The following is a 22,446-nucleotide window of genomic DNA, read 5'->3' on the forward strand; positions in this document are numbered from 1 at the left end:
AATCAATCATTAATCTGGTTGCAATCCAATTGATAGTTGGTCAAATTTTACAATAAACCACAGCAAAGATTTTTCCGCGCCAATCTCTCTATATAGCTTGAATTGATAATTCAAATTTTCTGCTAGGTTCACATTTTCAAAATCTTTCAAAATTAATGGAAACTGTCAAGGAACAGTTAGAACTAGTAATTTTTTATCAATATGCAAAATACATTGTCAATCCAATAAGCTCTGATTTTCTTGGAATTAATTAAAATGTAAACGGGATTCAATTTTTAATCACTCACAATAAAAAATTCCCGTTCCCATTAAGAAAATTGACGCATCTCATATTTAATTTACTGGAATAACAAATAATTGTTGTACATATATATTTTATATAAAATTGTATTTGTTAATTCAAACAAGTCTTATACTAAATAAAAAAATTTCATTATAGAAAGTATTTACAAACAAATACTTAGTATTTACATTAAAAAAATATCACGAGACCTTGAAATCTCCAAAATCCTATTCTTAGTGTACTGGATTTTTTGATGTGGGAAAAATTAATTCACATCGGAATAATAATGGATGAGTAAACAAGCATTCATATGGTAATAGTATAACTGTGCATTAACCAGATTTTAAAATTTGTTCAGTAAATTTTCCATTTTGAATTTCCTGAATCCGTTTCAATAGATCATAAGTGATGCGTTCACTCACAATGGAATCATGTCTGTAAAAAAATGTAAAATTGTAATTAGTATTGCAATAATATTTCGAAATACAAAATATTTAAAAAACTTACTTGTACTCTGGATGTTTCAAAACTTGTTCTCTTATCCATTGGGCGTCAGTTAAAATCTCACCCGAAGCTCTCTTTTGTAAATATTTGAGATATTTTTCTATGGTTCCATAGGTATTGCTATCAATGTCCATTGTTTTCAAATAATCAAATATTAATGGTATCAAACCGGGACATGTGTTGGACTGAAATGAAATTAGAATATTGAAAAAAGCTGTTAGAAGCAATATTAAACATATTATGGTAATTATAAAAGAAATATGTAATAAAGTGTGTCAGACTACAAAACGATGGATGCCGATTCCAAGGGGTTTTTTAATATTTGTACAAAAAACATTATACTCCACCCAGATGAAATGCACTCCTACTTAATAAAATACTTCGACATCAACATTGAGATATAGCGTAATATGAACTAGAAGATAACACCACCCAGAGGAAAAGTACAACACTAAAATAGCAAGGACTCCAACTACTACGCAACATTCAAGGAAGTGTTGTTTCTAGGCGACGATAGATATCGAGTTAAAATAAGTAGTTTAATAAGTAGTATTGGGATCGAATAAACTGACATGTACTTCGGATACTTTGGAAACATCGTTGCGAATTCCAACACTCACAATTTCTAAATCCAAAGCAGTATCGGATAGAAAAGCAAATATCCCGATAAGAACACAAACTCAATAAATGAGGAGGAATATAGAAAGAATAGAATTATCTTAAGGTCGTGAGGAATTACAAAATGAAGTACATAATTTCCAAACTTTGACTCTGTCCAAATTTCTACCACGATGATGACAAAGTAAAAAGGAAATGAACTGGCATCGATGTGTATCATCGTTGACAAGTCTGAACTCTCATTATATTCTAAATATTAACTTAAATAACCATCAATTGCTTATAGGGCAACCCTGCAGACAGTAGCAACACGTAATGCGATGGACATTATCGGGAGGAAAGAAAAAACGTATTTTCAGAAAAAATAAGAATGAACAAGAAAGCAAATCGAGATGTACATGAGTCAGAATGAAGTCCGAAAATTTTTACCAATGAGTAAAACATCCAACCAAAGACTTAGGGGCAGTCATATCTTCCTGTAGAGATGAAAAAGTTTGAAAAGCTTCTGGTATCAAATAGTGGCGGTGAAGAAGATAACCCAGAGCCAATAAGAGGTGATGGTATAGAGTGTATACCACCTAGCCAAGATGAGGTCAGAATAACAATTAATCGGCTGAAGAACAATAAAGCAGCAGGAGCTGATGGGTTACCAGCCGAAATATTCAAGACTGGTGGTGAGATGCTGGCCAGGAACATGCACCAGCTGATTAATACAATTTGGGTAGAGGAATCCACCATTGACCACATCGACACATTCCACCTATTCATTGAATATAATAATAGTCCGTCTTATTGAGCTGCAGTGCTATCCAGTCTGCTGCTGAGGTCGTGTTGAAGCCAATGGTCAATGGCATTATTGGACCATACCAGTGCGGCTTCAGACCTGGTAAAGGTATATTAAATCGAGCCTACTCATGGATGGATGGGGGAGGCCACGAATTAGATGGAAACACCAAGTAGAAGACAACATCTCGCGACATGGTCTTTCAAAATGAAGGAGATGCGCACAAGACCGACGCGCTTGGAAATCTTTTTTAAGCTCTGATTATGGAATAACCGTTCTGTAATAAGCCAACCAAGTAAGTAACCATCAATTGTATGAATATTGATTGGACGTATACTTTGAAAATGTATATTCTCATCATTACAAAAAGTGGGATTGGGTCTAACTTACCTTTCCATTGAAAATTTCACACAACGTCATTAATTCATATTCATCATCCTCTTCTTCTTCCTCCGTCTCCTTGTGATAACCATTTGTCTGGAAACCATTCTCCTCCTCATCACCATTGCTGCTGCTGTCGCTACTACTTTCCGTATTTACGCTAGCATTGAAAATATTACGACGGAAATAGAATTTCTCCTTTCGGCAAGCGTCACGCTTTTGTGCCGTCTTCATATTCTCATCGACACGACTAATCGGCAACAGGAAATTCAAATCATATGCCAATATGACACGTGTCAGCAAGATGATAAAACATACAATGGCAGCATTTTCAAAATCACTTATTTGCACATCGCAAGGACGGAATTCGACTCTCCATCCAATAGAGGAATTTGGTGGCGGTGGCTTGAAACGCATTGTTTGCCAATTTGTCGATTGTATATTCTCAAAATGATCGGTATCCTCCTCGTCATTCTGATGGACTTTTTCGCTGAGCAAACAAATCGTATCACGCACAAACAGGTGAGCTATATGTTGGGCCATTAAATGGTCCACTCCACCTTGACGCAAATGTTCATAGTCTCTTTGATTGTAAGGCAATGGTATATCGTTATATTTGGCGCCCTCTGCCGACAGATATGAACTTATCGAATCACACCGAGATTTGGGTATAAAGGATTTTTCTTCCGGTGTACGACAATCAACCGATGCACTTATAACACTCCAACGACAATCAGTTTCTGTTAAATAACCTCGGTAAATGGGTGATGCTGCAGTCAGTGCCAACATTATGGGACACATTGTGGCCAATTGATCATATAATACGCGACCCTGATGCATGTCAGATGCCTGGAAGGTGGTCTGCAAACAACCACAACCCATACCCAAACCAGTGGCATCTAGTTGCACAACATCCGGTTCATCAATGGGACTTCCTTCAACGGGGATTTTAGTAAATCTGTCTCTAAACACCTTAACTCGTATGTCCACCTTTTCACCACGACGTAATCTGGTATTCCTAGAAGCTGTGCTGAAACGAGGATGACCACTAAATGTTGTCTCATCCGGATAATATTTAGACATTGTTTGCGATTGTGGATTATTTGGTTGTGGTCTATACGAGGGATATGTAAAATCTTCACAACCCAAACGGGGAAAATTTGTCATTGACAAAATACATTCATCCCGTTCCAACAGATCGGTGATTTCTTCACGGCGATGGCGCATATTTGCCTCCAACATTGTGAAATGTGTTAGGAACCCTTCAAATGGTTTACCCGGAGTACCTTCAATCATATAGGCGCCAAATTCAGGACGCCACAAAGCCTTACAGGCATGTGGATTTGTTTCTTCTTTTTCATTAAGGATATCCAGCAGCTTTTGAGCTTTCAAGACAACGCGCGCCTTCTTTTGTTGTTCATCGAATTTCACAAGAATATATTCGATTTCATCGCCCCATTTGAGGCTGTCACCACTGCGATCCTTTAGACGATGATAATGATTGATAAACTGTTCAATGCCGTGACGACGTACGTGTTCGGCTAGAGCTTTAGTTTCTGGCCACGAAAGTGGTATGCCTTCGGTTAAGAGACCCATTGCTGAAACAAAATGGAAACGAAAATAAAAGTTAGATTGTCAAGATTTTTCAAATATTTTTGTAGTACGAAAATAATGACCCTAGTGACTCTTTCACTTGTAGAAGGATATGACCTGAAAAATTCCTTCCAATCTTATAAAAGGTTATTGATGCATGGCATGAAAGGAATTTAAATTTCGGAAAGCTCAGTTATTGCTGCCAAAGGGGTATGTAGGTCGAGGAGAATGATGGTATCCAAAAATTTGTTTATGGTTTTGTCGTATTTCAGTATTTATGGATTTAACTGTATAGCTTGTTTATTATCCGGCGAGATATTTGCTGTTGTCAGTTCAGATATTCTTTATAGATTCCTTCCAGCTAACCGAGAGCCATTTGTGTGACAACAGTTACAGCAGCTAACGGAACACTAGCCCAGTTCCGTTAGCCCATGATGCCCATTTCTTCGATAACTTAATAAATTACTTGAAAAAAATATACTTGGAAAAATGAATGCTATTAAACTATATTTTAATACTGATAAAACATTGTCACAGACATATACAACTTTTTTATAATTGATGTTAACTATTTTTTGTAAGCACAGAATGATCCTCAATAAAGATGTACTACTACTACTAGCCCATGAGCCGCTGTCCGGTATAAGAGTTTCAGATAAATAAGTATTCTCCGCAGAGTCACTCTGTAGTTTACAACAAAAAAAATCAGCCTATGGTTTGCGGAGATATTTGGAATGACAATGAGGTTTCGTATTTAAAATATTGACAATTAGTGACGGAGTTAAGGAAGTGAAGAAAGATAATAGTTTGGAAGAAATATTACGATGTAAAAATTTGGAAGAAATCGGTTACTCCTTTCGAGAGTTATCGTGCACATATGGGGTTTAAAACCAATATTTCGATGAAGCACATTTTTGCCGTATATAAGTGTATTAGCATTAGCCATAAGCCTGAGGTAAAGTTGACTGTATACAAAAATAGATCCCTGTTTAACTAAATTCTCTCTAAAATAATCGGCCTCGTTGCATCGATCCACTCGTTCATGGTCTTAAGGCTGTGGCGGCCGCTTCATATTTTATTTGGATATCTATTGGATTTATATATAATATAGCATATATGGCTCTACTTGATGATGTCCGCATTTCCCACATATTCTCTGGCGGGAATGTATATCAACTATGTTATTTGATACATTGGTCCTAAGTACTCATAATTACAACTATGTTAGTTATAAGCTCATGTGAAAGATATGAAATAAGCTAGTCTCAAATGCATGCACCTCACTAAAACATAACACAGTGTATCGCCATTTGGAGCCTATTCTGCATGTAAGGCTCTTGTCGACCCGTTGCTGTATATGGTATATGGGCTCTCAGATATTTATCTTTATTTTATATGGATATATTTTTTTTCTGCAAGATTACCTAATCGAAATGGTAGTATCGTTTTTTTCTTGAGGATCATTCTGTGCTTAGGTCATACCAATAAAAAGGGTACTTAATGTTTAAGACATCCGTGCCTCATTTTCTAAGCAAAAAAATAAATCTGAAGGGATGATGTAAAAGCTGCAGCTCAAGAGCAGATCTAAATTGTTTAAACATTTAACAGGTTTATAAATGGTTTTCAATTTGCAGTCAAGTCTTTACAAAAGTTCTCTTAGTTCGGATATAAGTTCGTAGTTATTTTCTTCACTCTTGACTTATCGTTAAGATATATTTTCATTCATATTTCAATAAGGATCACCCACTTGTTTTCATTATATAACACTTAATACACAATCACTTGAAATAATATATTATTACCTTTTTAATGTCACTGTTTTTAAGAAGCAACAAAAAGAAATCACAATTAAATTAAGCTTTGAATTTAAATTTGTTTTAGCACTTCAAATAAAATCCAAAGTCCTATTTTTTCTTCTTCTTCTTCTACGGTTTAGAAGGAACGTTTAACTTGCTGCATCACTGTGCCCAACTGAAATAAATGATCTGTATCGAATAAATGCCAGGTATTTATCTCGAATTTCGGTTACTTTTTTCCTCTTCTAAGTCAAGATTGCAATTACAACTTGCTGCTCTGGGGAAGAAAAAGAATTTAAATTTTTGGGGAGATATAAACATCGGATTGAAACACGTTTGTTTTGGAAATAAAGTGTCTGCTGCTGCTGCAGCAGCAGTGTGTGATGTGCATTAGAATGCAAAATAATCTTTTTCGAGACGTGTGTGAGATGTTATTGTTGTTGTCGTCGTCGTCGTTTTAATCTCGCGATCGCATATTGATAGACCTGCTATTGGATTTAGAAAATAAATAAAAACCTATACAGTCAATATTTATGACTACTCCTAGTTATATCGCAATTTTTAATTAAATAAAATTAAGAATATCATTAATTTTTTTTTTTTTTGAATTAACAAACATTTGTTTTTGGTATAATATAGGAGTGTGTACCTGCCTTTATTGTTACCAACTGAGCTACTGGTGGGTTGGTTATTTATTTCAAACATGTTGGAAGAATTTCAACTATGTGATAGATTTTGAAATGTTCATGGATTTTGTTTGGCGAGAGGTGATATACATACATATCTACATATCAATAAGGGTTAAAGACTCCTTAGCGCCACCGCCGCATTATCGAATGCCTAAAACAATAGAAACACGTTTCATTTTCTATTTTTAAAATTAGTGTTTTCTTTAACGTTTACTTTGAAACATGTTTATACAATTTAAGAAATCCATTGATTTCAATTGCTGACTGTTGATATTTTCAACGTGGTTTATAGTTTAATGATATTTGTATAAAAATCACCAACGTTGTTAGTACTGTACCTATTTCCGTTGCATTAATATTTATTTCTTTGGTGTGTAATACATTTTTAATTATTTTGATTTGTAATGCAAGTTAAAAGTTTTCTCGATTGTTTCTATCCTGTTAATCCCACCGTCTACCATAGTTTCGGGTTGTGTGTGGGTCTCGGATAGAAACTTCTTGATTTTTGAAACGACGTTCGCGCTGTCTATCTGTTCGCAGAACAGCTTCCAGGAGTTGCGTTTGGCGGTTCATGTCAATTTATTGTAATCTTTCCGTTTATCGAGGAAGTTGTCCCAGAATACTGTAGATTTTTTCGGCGTGCTCAGTTGTAAAGCTTTCGGACCTCTTTTCCTTTGTTCCGAATCTCCCCTGTCATCCAGGGTTTTTCAAAGGCAGATCTCCTTTCTCGAAGAGGACAACTTTCCTCGAAAGACTTTACAATTACTTCCGTTAATTTGTTGTCGTTTCTGTCTATGCCATTTATTAGTAATTGTACTACCCCACGAAATATGATGTGATTTTCTGTGCATTCATCACCAGTCGCTGCAGCTCCGCCGTTGGTGGTGGTATCGGAGAGTCGAACGGAAGATATACTGATACCAGGTAAATGTTACCACTCCCCTGCTTCAGTACAGTTGCGTCCGATGTTGAGAACTCTGGGGAGAAGAGAAAGCATACATTTTTGTGACATATTATACAGGTTCTCGGCCGAGAACCCGTATTTACATGGAAGAGTTGGTAATTTATATAGATTAATCCAGAGACCTTGTTTTTAATTGTCCAAAGTTTCTGGATCAGTCTGATGTGTATTTTATCTTTTATTATTTTTTCCATCAGGGCCAGGGTTGCCGTCTCGCTCCGATGGAGGTTAATCTGGATGACTTCTACCAGTAACCGGTTTTCTTGGGAGTCCATAATCTCCTGCTCGGCTCCCTTCTTTTTGTTGCTGGGTGTTTTCCCCTCGCTGTTATCTTCGGCATTGGATACGTAATGCGCCTTGCCCTTGGTCTTAGCCAGACTTGCCATTGAAGACCTGTCTAAGCCTAACACAAGGAGAGTCCTTCCCTCGTTATCCTCCCTGTCGAAGATATCCCATTTCTTCCATGAAGTGTCTTGTTTTGTAGGTTGAAGATGTTCCGTGTCGAATCGCTGCCCCAACCTCTGACAAAGACTGTAGCATTTTGGTGTTGAGGAATGTCTTTTTTCCATCTATGGGTCCAATGCTTGCCACTAGCTTCTTTAGGGCTTCGCTACTTTTTGGTGTTTCAAACTCCAGAATTAGAGAGTCCCCTTTGAAAGCGCAGCTATCCAGGTTAATAGAATCCCCTCCTTGTCGTAGGTGTTTCATGATATTGCTGTGACTACATTTAACACCTCCTTATGAGTCTCCTTATTTAGCTTACCGGACGCGCTATATTACTGCATAACAGAGCTCGTCTCGATAGCGTTTCCTGGCAACCTTGGCATAAGATGGCGGCTTCTTACTATCTGTTGCTTCGTCTTTCGCAAATACTGTTTTCTCTTTTATCAGAGCCAGCTTCGTATGCCTTCGTCAGTAAATTTCGTTGAATTACTGAGTATTGAAAAATCTTACTGTGAAAATTTACTCAGTAAACTTAAAAAAAAATACAATTGAAACCTCTTTCAACAAGATAACGACCTGAAATACACTACCACCGTTATGTGGGATTGGTTGGAAAATAAGGTTGCCAAGCAGAATCATACAGGGCACCTGTGGGAGTATTTGGATCAGCATTTAGAAAAAATTATATTAGAAACAAAGCATATCTAAAACGCCTTCTTTAGAGGAAAATAATAAACCGACCCCTATATAGGCATGGTTACAATATTATGTTGTGTAAAGTTTACTTTAAATCGGAGTGTCCGTTCGCATCATATTACAAAATTATTTTTCAACAAAATTTGGACTATTTTGTGGAGAATGAGTGGACCGATATTCCCTATCTACGAACATGAACTAAATTTGGAAGAAATATTACAATGTGCAAAGTTTGAATGAAATCCGTTACTGCCTTCGAGAGTAATCATGCGCAGCAGCTTCCAAATTGTGTGAAACGGATTTGGTCCAAAGAAACATGTAGTCTAAAACAAATATTTCGATGCGGCACATTTATCCATTGTAAAATGTATATACCCTCATTAGACATAATGTTGAGGGTATAAAAAATACTAAATTACTGTGGCAAACTAAATCTTTCAACAATATGCTTCTTTTGCCCATCGAGAGACAATTAAATATACTTTCTTATTGGATATTTTAAAACTACAGTTTTATATCTTATCAGTGGAGAAATTTTTATGAAAATCCATTCGGTTATTGCTGAGATATAGCCATTTAAATTTTAGTTTGACCCAAAATATAGCTGCTACATAGTTCTGTTCGCCTATTATCACAAAATTCAATCATTGCGATATTTTACATTTTTCAAATGGCACAATTTACTACTAGCACTGTTGCCACATCGCATGTTTGTGTTTCTTTATCTGATTTCATAATATTAGATAAACTTAAAGCATACTTCTAGGCGTTAAATTAAATTGTCATTCTTTATATTAATATTACGCCTCAAATTATGCTTTGAACAATTGGAATTTGTAAAACTACATCAGAGAAATATGATCCGATATGGCAACGTTGCTAGCCAGCAGCTGCAAATTGTGCCATTAGAGAAAATGCAAAATATCGCTTCGATTGAATTTTGTGATAATAGGCGAACAGAACTATGTAGCAGCTATATTTTGAATGAAGTTCAAATTCAAATGGCTATATCTCAGCAATGACTGAATGGATTTTCATGAAAACTTCACCATTTAGAAGATATAATAATGTAGTTTTTATATGGGCAATAAGAAAATGCCTTTAAAGGTTATCGATCAGCAAAATAAGCTTATTTTTGTAAGATTATGTTTTTGCTGTAGGATTTTAGAAATATTAATATAGAGTCTTAGCATTGTTTTGGTCGAGATCACGTTTAGAATAAACTCACCTTTGCTCATCTTTGGGCCTATATTTATAATTTTAGTGAATAAATTTGTTACCGAATAAGAACCCATTGTATAAAATGTCTGCGAATTCAGTTTAAAAACGCGCTTGAAAAAAGAAAAAGTGGACCGATAATTATAATTTATAGTGGAGACATTTGGTACCGAAAAAGAACACAGTATACCAAATTTTTGCGAATTCGATAACAAAAACTCGCTCAAGAACACCAAAATACTGTTATATGGGGGCTATCAGAAAAAGTGGACCTATATTTATAATTTTTAGTGGAGAAATTTGGTACACAAAAAGAACTCAATGTAACAAACTTTGAGCGAATTCGGTTCGCACAAGAACCCCAAAATATCGAAAATTGGGCGGTACCCTTATATGGGGGCTATGACTAAACGTGAACCGATATAGCCCATCTTCGAACTTGACCTGTCTGCAGACAAAAGACGACTCTATGCAATTTTGGCGATCTATATCAATTTCTTTAGAAGACAGCGCGATTACAACAGACAGACTGATATGGCTAGATCGTCTTAGAATTTTACCCTGATCAAAAATATAAAGTATATATATAGGGTCGGAAACGAATATTTTGATAAGTTACAAACGGAATGACAAAATTAATATACCCTCCATACTATGGTGGAGGTTATAAAAAAAATAAAAACATGTAAATATTGATATTTGTCTTTCATTTGTACCAATTTTTATTTAAATTTTTGTTTACAATCGATTTGTTTTTTTCCTTGCTCATCATTTTTTTACAATAAATTTAAGTTGTTGTTATTGGATTTTTTTTTTGATTTATCAATTTTGTTCATAAGTTCAATTTTTTGTTTTATTAAAATATTTTAGTTGTTGTTGTTGGTTTGTTACGTATTCTCGAGAGAGTTATTATTATGTGTTTTAAACAATAAAAAATATATAATTTATATAGGAATTATATTGGTTGGTTGTTGTTTTTATTTTTTAAGTAAATAAATAAACACTTAATTGTTTGAAAAAAAGTTTTAAATGTTTTTTAGTTTTACATATAATCAATCCTGTTGGTTGGTGTGTTGGTTTTTTTCTATGAAATAATTTAACAAATAATTAAATAAAAAGAAAACATTAATAACTATTCTATATAAGTATGTTTGTATGCAGCAGCAATTATGTTGTTTGTATGTGTGTATATAATAATATATAGGTGTATGTTTGTAAATAACTATAACATAAATCCCTTCCTTATTGTTGTTGCCTCAAATTCAATTTAATCAATTTATTAGCTTGTGAAGGAAAGTTTTGCAACACTTTGTTGTAGTTGTTCGTCCTTATCAACAATCATATTAGCCTGACATGACGTTTGCAAACTACAGGATAGCTCAAACTTCGGCGAAGCTGAAGTAGAAGCAAAATATTGCCACAAATGTCCACATCATGGTTCGACTTATTCCGTCTTGTATCCATCGTCCCAGCATAGAGCATAAACTGAAATGTACTAAATTACAATTTACAGTTTTTTTGCAGCTAAAGCCATAATTTCATTTTGGAATGCTTTCCGTTTTTGCTTTGTGCGCTCGCTCTTCAAAACAGGCCAAAACAACATTTGATCATTAATTTCCAGCTTCTTGTATGCCTCAATAATGCTTTGCTTTAATGTTGTTTTCCACATTTGTTTTTTTCTTGTTATTTTGGTTGTTTACTTCAAATTTGTTGCATGAATTTCTTTTTTGTTTTTGTTTCTGTTTTGTTGTTTTATGGCAATATTGCGTTTTTTATTGTATTTACTACTACTGGCCACTTGTTGCTATATTTATTTGTTGTTTTCCATCACAGTTATCATCATCGTCGTCTTCGTCAGCATCAACACGATCATCGCCATCATCATCAGCATCCTCGTTCTTGTCGTTACCATATTTGTAAGTATCACCTGCATTTGGTCATATGCTTTCACAACAGCCACTCAAATGCTTCTGTATGGCCAGCGGTATGAAATCTTTTGTTTTTGTATGATTGCCTTGGCCCAGCAATGTTGGCTCAATTAAATTGCCTTTTTGTATGGCTTCAATTTTCTTAAGGATATCATAATTAATGCTATCGCTAACAACGGAATCTTTTCTGCAAAAAAACGAAAAGAGTTAGGAATATATTAATAATACATCAATAGAATTTATGAAAAAATTAGTTAAGTTTGGTCGGACCGAACTACTATAATATACCCTCCACCATAGGATATTTTTTACTGGCATTTTTATACCCTTCACCACCACTGTGGTACAGGGTATTATGTCGTTGCATTTGATTGTAACAGACAAAAGGAAACGAGATAAACACATGGTTCATTTTGAGAATATCGATTTATGCATGTCTGTCTGGCCATGTTACAGGTCTCATTAATTATCCGAAGTGGTTGAAATTTGGCGCAGCTCATATATTTGGGCCAAGAACAACTCCTATTGAAATTGGGAAAAATCGGTTTAGATTTAGGTATAGCTCCCATATATATTTTACTCCGATTTTATGTAAATTTTGCACTAAAAAAACTTTGGCAAGTTTCGTTGAAATCGATTCAGATCTAGATGTAGCTCCCATATAAATTTTCGTTGGATTTAAGGTAAATGGCGCCCGAATGAAATTAAATTTAGCATAGGTTCCAGATATGAATAAATATCACATATTCAAGTTCGTTCGCGTATCCCTAATATCAAATTACAGTCCAATCGATTAGGAAATATCCATATAGGGGAGATACCGTTATATGAGAGCTATACCTAAGATGAGGAGATTTTTCAACTTATTAGATCCCATGATATCCAACAACTACAGTAAATTTAGTTGGAAATGTGTTCGAAATTTTTAGAACAATTCGGGCGCTAAGATTGGAAGACTACTACATAAAAGGTCTATTTAAAACATGGACCCACATTAAGGTTGGAAAACTTCTACATATAAGGTCTCTTTAGAACATGGAGCCACATTGAAAACAAAAAACCCCAAAATTTGCAAACCAAAGTATATGTATGTATCCATATAGGGGAGATACCGTTATATGAGAGCTATACCTAAGACGGGGAGATTTTTCAACATATTAGATCCCATGATATCCAACAATTACAGTAAATTTAGTTGGACATGTGTTCGAAATATTTAGAATACATATAATTGATGGTATAGATAATTCGGGCGCTAAGATTGGAAGACTACTACATATAAGATCTATTTAGAACATGAACCCACATTAAGGTTGGAGAACTTCTACATATACGGTCTCTTTAGAACATGGAGCCACATTGAAAACAAAAAACCCCAAAATTTGCAAACCAAAGTAGATGTACCCCTTTATTGAAAAAATGCGGTAAAAGCACTTAAAATATCGAAATGGGTTGAGTCATTCAAAACACCGGCCAAATCGATATTATCTGAAAAGATGTTTTCATCCTCCGTGAAATCGGAAAGTCTAATTACATCCTTTGCGGTTAAAACTTCCAAAATATGGAATGTGGTGCGGACATCCTAGGAGTGGTAGCAATGTATGTACATCATGATTTTAACAGACAGACAAACAACAAAAGGAGCATATATGGGAAATTACAAAATTCTTTTAAAATTCCATTAAAAAAATTTTGAAAAATTTTTTTGCGAGCACATTTATGATTTTTAGTACATATGTTAAGAAAAATATGCTGATTCGAAATCTGTTAGCGTTCACAAATTCGGATGCTGCGCACAAAAGTTATAGCGGTTTTAAATCTTTTATTTCAAATATAAATTACATGAATTCCTATTCGTTGTAATTCGCGAATTTCTTCACAAATGCTTAAACACCATTGTTTTCTTTGCATACTAGTCAAATCACACTGAAATACGGTTTAATAGTCGCGAAAAACAAATAGAAACATAAAGATATCGGAAAATAAAATAAATTAATTTTTGAATTAAAACAAATTTTTTTTGAATTTTCGATTTTTTTAGAATGGTTAAGAGGATACGGTTTTTCCTTAATCTTCTAAAATATACGACGCTTTCTTCTGCAAATTCTTTTAGATGATTGTTAAATATCGGCAGATTCATCTGATAAGAGTTTCGACGTCATTAATGGCTAAATATATTACACTTACAATACATAAAAATGATTAATATTGAAAAGCTTGCAATTCGCGAATTAGTTGAAATCAGTTGATGCGCATGCGATTTTCGTATAAACCGAATCAATGTCTTTCAATAATTATTAATTTTTCGATGTTTAATTCAGCGGTCAAAGTGTGCCACTCGATGCACTTTACTATGCAAAAACCCTAAAAATGGCTAAAAATCACGCAACGTGCATACGATTTTTATGCGCATCCGATTTTAGTAATCTCCTATGAAAATACGCAAAAGGACACCTATTTTAAAAGGATCGGTTAAGAACCGCGGATGTGCCTCCACAATCAATTTTGGATAAAATACGCATATTTTTCGCGTATCGATGTAGTTTTGACCTATTTCCACACAGATTCGCGAATTTGACAATACAAGCATAAATGCATGTAAAGTTAATTCGAAGAAAACCGCGATTATTTACGCGAATTTGTCAAAATAAGTTTTTGCAGTTTTTCCCACATTCAAGGTACCTATATCCGCCGTTTTATTGGACGGAATTCAACATGGATAGGCTCATTTGATCCGGCACGTAAAAAAACTAAAATCACGCGGGGTTCCACGGAATTTGAATGGACTTTCTTAATTTTAGACTCAAAAAATATGTTTTTTATAAAAATTTACGCACTAAATTTTCGTCTTTGGAACCCAATTGCAAAGAAGCTACAGTGAGCACATTCATGAGATACACACTAAACGAAGCAGAATCACGAGTTCTACGATTCTATAATTAGTATATTCTATTATCTGGATGCGCATCCTAATTATAAGAAAAATTCAAAAAACACCGAAAATCCGGCTTCAAAATGTCAGCATCCATTTTTGGTGGATGCAGTGATTATATCGAAAAATTATACATTAGAACCATATTGCCCATGGGGTATTCTGCAACTTAGTCACTGATCACATGTGCGTGCATTGTGTAGTTTAGCCACAAATCGGGAACGAACACAAAAAAACTCGTTGGCTTCAACACATTTTCACCCATTTTTTTACATTACCACCATCACAGCTTCCACGCAACTTATTATTTATTACCAATATTTCAAGATTTTGACAAGAACACTTCATTTTATAGAATTGAATTTAAATTATATGCAATATGTTCATATTTCGCGAGTTATAACCTTGCAAACCTCAGCTTCAAGGAATTTAAAAGATTTTTGTAATTTCCCATATGTAGAAATGTGGAGCTTCGTATTAGGATTCCTTAGGAAGTTATCGTAACAACAAAAGAGGGAAGACCGGAATGTTATCCTTATTATATATAAATATATGGCGTCGGTAATTATTATATAGATGGTGGGGGATATATTTAAACATATATCTATATTTAAAACTTACTTATAGTCGGGATGTTTCAAGACCTGCTCTCTCATCCAGGTGGCAGTTGTCACCAGTTCACCGGATGCACGTCGTTCAATAAAACGCAAATATTGTTCAATAGTGCAATGGGTATCTGTATCGACTTCCATTGATTGTAAGTAACTGCGTATTAGTGGCACCAAACCAGGAAAACAATCGGCCTAAAGAAATAAAGGGAATATATTTTTGTTGGTTAATTATTGTTTTAAGAGGGAGAGAGGGAATTAATGATGGCCAAACACTACTCACTTTGCCATTAAATATCTCTCCAATCGACATTAGTTCATATTCATCATCTTGTTCGTTGTGATGATATCCATTTGTACCGTTCGACATTTTTGTAGCATCATCACCATTGGTAGCTGCTGTACCATTTGTGTGGACACCGCCAACACCATTACTGCTGCCGTTTTGATGTACTGCAGCAGTGGTGCCATTCGATCCATTTGTATAACCATTTGTTGTTTGTTTTTGTGATTTGCGAACATTTTTACGGAACCAGAATTTCTCTTTACGACAAGCATCACGTTTCTGGGCTCTCTGCATATTCTCATCCACCTTGCTGATCGGTATTAGGAAATTCAACTGATACGAAAGTATGACGCGTGTCAGCAATACGACAAAACATACAAAGGCTGCATTTTCAAAATCACTGATTTGAGCTTCACATGGTCGAAATTCGACACGCCATCCAATCGAAGAGTTTGGTGGTGGTGGCTTGAAACGCATTGTTTGCCAATTGGTCGATTGGATATTCTCAAAGTGATCGGTATCTTCTTCGTCGTTTTGATGGATCTTTTCACTGAACAGAGATACGGTGTCGCGTATAAAAAGATGTGCCACATGTTGGGCTAGCAGATGATCAATGCCACCATCCAGCAAAGTTTCATATACCTGTTCGTCGTAGGTTAAGGGCACGTCATTGTATTGTTCACCTTCAGGTGAGAGGTATGAATCGATTGAATCGTAGCGTGACTTTGCAATACGGAATTTATTGTGCTTTAATGGTTTAAGGCCTCTCTCTTCTTGGGTGCGACAATCCACCGACGAACTGATGACGTTCCAGCGACAATCAGATTCCGTTAAATAGCCTCGATAAATAGGAGAAGCCGCAGTTAGGGCCAACATAATTGGACACAACGGTGCCAACTGATCGTACAAGGTACGAGCCTCGGTTATATTGCAAGCTTGGAATGTTAACTGTAGACAACAGCAACCCATGCCAAAACCCATAGCGTCTAGTAATACTACATCTGGTTCATTGACCGGACTACCTTCAACGGGTAACTTGGTGTTTTCATCCTTGAAAACTTTTAGTTTGATGGCCACCTTTTCGCCGCGACGCATGCGTATGTTGCGTGTTAGAGTCTTGAAACGTGGATGACCGGGGAAAATGGCCTCATCGGGGAAATATAGAGATTTGGCTGAACCATTTGGATCATCGGGATTGGGATTGTATATGGGATGTGTAAATTCGGGACAACCTAAACGTGGGAAATTCGTTATCGACATAACACATTCGTCCTTTTCCAAAAGTTCGGTGACCTCCTGACGACGGTAGCGCATATTGGCCTCTACCAAATTGAAATGAGCCATTAAACCGCCAAATGGCTTGCCGGGAGTGCCCTCAATCATGTAGGCACCATATTCGGGACGCCACAGTGATTTGACACCCTGTGGATCGGTCATTTCTTTTTCATTTAATTTTGCCAACAGACTTTGAGCCTTAAGGGAGACACGTGCCACACGATTCTGTTCATCGAATTTCACAATAATATATTCAACTTCATCGCCCCATTTCAAAACGTCACCTTGACGATCTTTTAGCCGATGATAAAGATTTATGAACTGTTGTATGCCATGTTCACGTACATGCTGGGCCAGTGCTTTGGTTTCTTCCCATGACATGGGACTGCCTTCACTCAATAGACCCATATCTGAAAGTAGGTAAAAAAAAAAGGAAAAGGAAATTTAGTATTAGGTGATTATAAAACAATATAATCAAATATATACATATATATTAATTTATATAATTATACCAAATTGTCTGTTAACGTTAAGCTAATGTTTGTATAGCATACTTTTTGGCGCCTAAAAATATTTCGGAACCTTTAGAAACTCGAATTAAATTGTAAATTTTTATTTTTTGTTCTAACGCTATAAAATACTGCAGCTGAAACCAAACTTGTACGACCATGGATTCCAGTTTTTAGATGGAAATTTTCCCATCTGAGGAATGTGAAAATATCCAAAGCCAAAGTATTCTAGACAGGAAAGGAGCCTGTCGCTGCTGATCTTGGTCGTTAATCATCACCCCTATTATAAACCAGTAAGGAAAGTAGTAAAGTCCGACGGCGCCGACTATATGAAAACACAATTTTCACAAAATCGGAAGAACATATATATAGGAGCTATATCTAAAGGCTGTCGAAAAAAAATTTGCACAATTTCGATAAGGAAAGTAGATCGATATTCAATGACTCATACACTATCAATGTATACACATATGTTTATCAAAATAATCGTTCTAGAATGATATTCTTTATAATCGGCAAATAAAATATTCAAAAGATTGATTTTTCTAGATTATTTGATAATAGATATTTAAAAAATTCGAGATATGAAGTTCATTATTTTATGGATACCATGCTATAGTGGCGCTTGAGCTATTATGTTAGAGATAAAAATCATATTCATAGTATACAAAATTTTGGTAGAATTGATCGCATAGATCTAACAAGTAACTGATCTCATGAGCTATATATATATATATTGTAAATCCCTTGCCAAAAACAATTATGCCTTTCTTAATCTTTATTGACAACGACAAAATAATTGCATGCGAAATTGTCTCTTAAAACAGAATGTACAACAAATTGTTTGCAAAAAAAAAAACTTATAATATTTAAGGAAAATTTAATGAAAAAAATTTAAATAAAAACGAAATTGCTCATCCATCAATTAGTTGGCAAATGTTCAGAGCTGAGAAGGCAAAGAAAATGCGCCAACAACAAAAATTTGTTTAAAGCAACAATTCTATTGAATATTGTCTACCCACATATATACGCAAATACAATTTTATTTACAAACAAACGAAAATTGCAAAAATCAGCAGCAAATAAAATAAGCCGGCAATGACAGCTGTTTGCCTACCGCAGATAAAAAAACTGTTCAAAATGTTCTCTAAAATTAAAGCAATCGTCTGACTCAATATTAGTTTGGCGACAACAAATTTTTTTCTACTAATTTGCTGATATATGTGTGTATATATGTAGTTCACTATCAGAACCACATATACCATCACACATCAGAGGTTCGGCGTTTAGGTGGAGTGTGGTGGTCAATCAATTATAAAATTAAAAAAAAACGAATTCAAATAAATAAAAAAATGCCTGATCGAATTTGAATGTTGCTCGCCACATCATTTAAAATTCAAACATTTGAACCCAGATAGGAAGGAGCAATGTTAACAACCAAAAAAAGAAAAAAATAAATAAATAAAATAGACTAATTTAAATATATTATTTCTCTAGACGTCTAACGATATTGTTTTTTATTTACAAACTAGAGTCAATGATCGTTTTCTTTTTTTAAATGTATTTTTTTATTTAGAAAATATGTAAGCTTAGATTTTTAACAATCGATTTTTTCAAATTAAATTTTCAAGATTTTCCGAAGATTAGCATATTTTGAGAATCATTCGGAGTGTGCATTTTTTATAGAATATTTTTCAATGATCTTCATTATTAAGTATAGGTTTTGAGTGATCTTCAATCTTATAAGTTTTTCAAGGATCCTCAGTACTGTATGGCTTTTAACCATCTTCAGTAGGCCTATTCTGTAACTTTTTAACAACATTCGATATTGTTTATTTTACAACAATTTCATTTGTTTGTATTATTGTTTTTACAATAACAAAAGAAATTTAAACAATATCGAATATTCTCAAATGTTACAGGATAGGCCTACAGATCTTAGCTATTTTGGTGTGTTTTTAAAGTATATTTGAATGATTCTCGACCTTCAGAGCTACAAGCGTGGATTTTATAATGAATCGACCTTTAGAGCTATAAGTGGGAATGTTTTAAAAAATATTTTTCATCGACCCTCAGAGCTATAAGCGTAGATTTGTAAAGAACATTGTTCATCGACTTTCAGAACTGTAAGCGAAAAAATTTAACAGAATATTTGTTCACCCAACCATCAGTGCTATATGCGTTCAGTTTTTTAAATAATATTTTTTTTACCCAAACTTCAGTGCTATTGCGTGGATTTTTTTTTTATATCTAAGTGTGGATTTTTTTAAATTTTTATATCCTTCGCCACACTGTGGTACAGAGTATTATGTCTTTGTGCATATGTTTGTAACAGCAAAAGGAAACGAGATAGACACGTGGCTTTTGAGAATATGCATATAGTCACCTTCTGAGTCGATTATGATATGATAATCCGTCCGTCCATGTATTTTTGTGTGCAAAGCACAGGTCGCATTTATGATCCGATTTTGATAAAATTTGGCACATGTCACTTATTTGGTTCGAGGACGAAACCTATTGAAATTGAAGAAAACCCTATTGAAATGAGGAAATATATTTGTCCGATAGAGACAAAATTTTCCACAGCGTACGGAATTTAATCCAGATTGATGTCTGTTTTTTATAAATCGGTTCAGATTTAGATATAGCTCCCATATATACCTTCGTCCGATTTTAGGTAAATGGTCCACCAAACTCCCAATTTTCGTCCGATTGAGACAAAACATGCCATAACGTATGAAATTGGAAGTAGGATAGAGTGTGTTAAGCTTCATTGAAATCGGATCAGATATAGCTTCCATATGTAGCTTCGTCAGACTTTATGTAAATGGTGCACCAAACTCCCTATTTTTGTACGATTATGACGAAATTTAGGATAACGCATAACAAATCGAAGAATCGTGTGTGTATTTGGTTTTTTTTTTCAATGTCAAAGGTCCTGTAAATATATATTCGTTCCATATACAGGATATTGTATATATTAGCATCTCTTGTATGTACCCAAAGTGGTGAAGGGTATCATATAGTCGGCCCCGTCCTACTTTTGAACTTTAGAATGGGAAGTCTTCAATTATAAAATTAATAGAATCCTTCAAAGAACTTTCGTATTGATATTACCACTGTGGAACTTTTGTATTAATTCTTCACCCTTTCTTACAATTGAGATTTAACACAATATATAATAGGGACAAGCCTAAAAGTATGCCACAAACAAATATTAAAACATTCGTACGAGCAAGGATGAAAAACATTATTTCCTTAGTCAAATAACTTCCTTCCTTATTGTGATTAGATGCATGAATCTCAAACTAATGACGTCGCGGCATAATCGCGTGTATTAAGCTCGGATTAATAATGAACATTCCCCCGCCCATTATATCGAAAGTAGGAAAGTGTACCCTGTTCACACACACACTCAGCTACAAAATGTCAACAACAACAATAATAAAAACATTAAATAATCTTTGTTATTTTATGCCATAACATTTAGAATTTTTTTATTATTTAGATTTTTGCCTCAACTTTCTGTTTAGACGACAGATGTTTGTTTTGCTTGCGGCGTATAGTTTTTCATTAAATGGAAATAAAATCACGATTTAATTGTTAGCTTGTACGTATATATACATACATCTAACTATACATACAAACAAAGAATTAGGGAGGAAGGAAAAAATGCGCAATTCCGCGATTAAATCATTACAAGCAAGCTTTTGACAGTGTCGACTGCACAACAAATGTCGATACTTGTCTACAAAACAAAGTGCATTTTTGAAAGAGAGGTTACGAGGAGGAAAAGTGTGGAAGTTGAATGTAATACGATTTAACTTTGGAACAGATATTTTTTATTATTTGTTTAATTAAAAAAAAAATATAGTTGAGTATAGGAGGAATAACATTCCTTTGGACTTTTGTAAGAGAGGAAATAAAAATCGATTTTTAATAAGAGGGGGAAAAAAGAATATTTTAAATTGTTGTCATTATTGATTGAATGTTTGATTATTGAATTTCCTACTGATTATTTAAACACAATACATACTGATTATATAAACACAATATTATTTAAACAATAAACAAATTTCAAGCACTCAGTTCTGTTCATATGAATTATTTAAAAAATCAATATTCTCTGTTTCAAAAAAATAGTCATGTACAATTATCATAAATTGTATGTTTTATGTGAACAAATTACAACAACAAGAAATAACGGTAAACTTTATAACAATGTATAAATACAAATATACAAACTATTGTTTCTATGACTTTGTAATAATAATTTGCAATTTGTATTTCTAATTAAAGAAACAGACACAAGACCCAAGACCTTAAGATAAGAAAAAAAACAGCAACAACAAACATTGCAGCAAAAATGAATTTTCACAAATTCACCTTGACGCAACAAAACAAAACGTATATACATGTATGCAAGTGTATAGTAATTAGCAATTGGTTTCTAAAAATAATACCATAACGTTTTTTTCTTGTTGTTTTAATTATTGTTGCATATTTCGGCATTTGAAAATATGCCGAAATGCGAAATGGGTTCTAAAAAAGAGACAGTGAATGAATATATAGGATAGCGTAGGGGATGATAAATACCAAGCAACGGCTCTGATCGGCTTTAGTTGGGCGAAGTCCAGGCTTATCTTGGTCCCTCTTTCATCTCAACTGACCTCCCCACGGTGTCACCTGGGGTAGCTACTTTCATCATCCGTTGAAATAGTGAGCTGATATGCGCCGCGAGTTCACTCATAAGAACTATAAAAAAGGCATTCATCCAGTGATCGAACGTCTAGATCGATCCGAGGAGCGAATATTGATTCGGACCACTACCTTGTAGCAGCCAAGTGTTGCACTCGTCTTAATGAAGCAGCAACGAGTAAAACACCAAACCGAAGGCTGTAGAGATGAAGATGGAAACCTGGTAACAGATACAGACAGTGT

The 22,446-nt window shown here is 34.5% G+C and overlaps 2 protein-coding genes across 2 annotated transcripts; both read right to left on the minus strand.

Annotated features, from left to right (window-relative positions):
• Positions 1-609: 609 nt before the first annotated feature.
• LOC133327570 (glutamate--cysteine ligase-like) lies at positions 610-4,166 on the minus strand. Its single transcript, XM_061536087.1, has 3 exons — positions 2,580-4,166; positions 791-972; positions 610-718 (listed from the first exon to the last, which is right to left on the minus strand). Exons 1-3 carry the CDS (start codon positions 4,164-4,166, stop codon positions 616-618), a joined length of 1,872 nt encoding a protein of 623 aa, XP_061392071.1. The 3' UTR covers positions 610-615.
• Positions 4,167-11,819: 7,653 nt separating this feature from the next.
• Positions 11,820-17,406, minus strand: LOC133327580 (glutamate--cysteine ligase-like). Its single transcript, XM_061536096.1, has 4 exons — positions 15,865-17,406; positions 15,719-15,765; positions 15,449-15,630; positions 11,820-12,082 (listed from the first exon to the last, which is right to left on the minus strand). Exons 1-4 carry the CDS (start codon positions 17,402-17,404, stop codon positions 11,905-11,907), a joined length of 1,947 nt encoding a protein of 648 aa, XP_061392080.1. The 5' UTR covers positions 17,405-17,406; the 3' UTR covers positions 11,820-11,904.
• Between the last annotated feature and the right edge of the window lie 5,040 nt (positions 17,407-22,446).

The sequence above is a fragment of the Musca vetustissima genome, unplaced genomic scaffold, assembly GCF_032173495.1.
Source record: "Musca vetustissima isolate MV318-11 ecotype Yass unplaced genomic scaffold, APGP_CSIRO_Mvet_v1 utg2353, whole genome shotgun sequence".
Classification (NCBI taxonomy): domain Eukaryota; kingdom Metazoa; phylum Arthropoda; class Insecta; order Diptera; family Muscidae; genus Musca; species Musca vetustissima.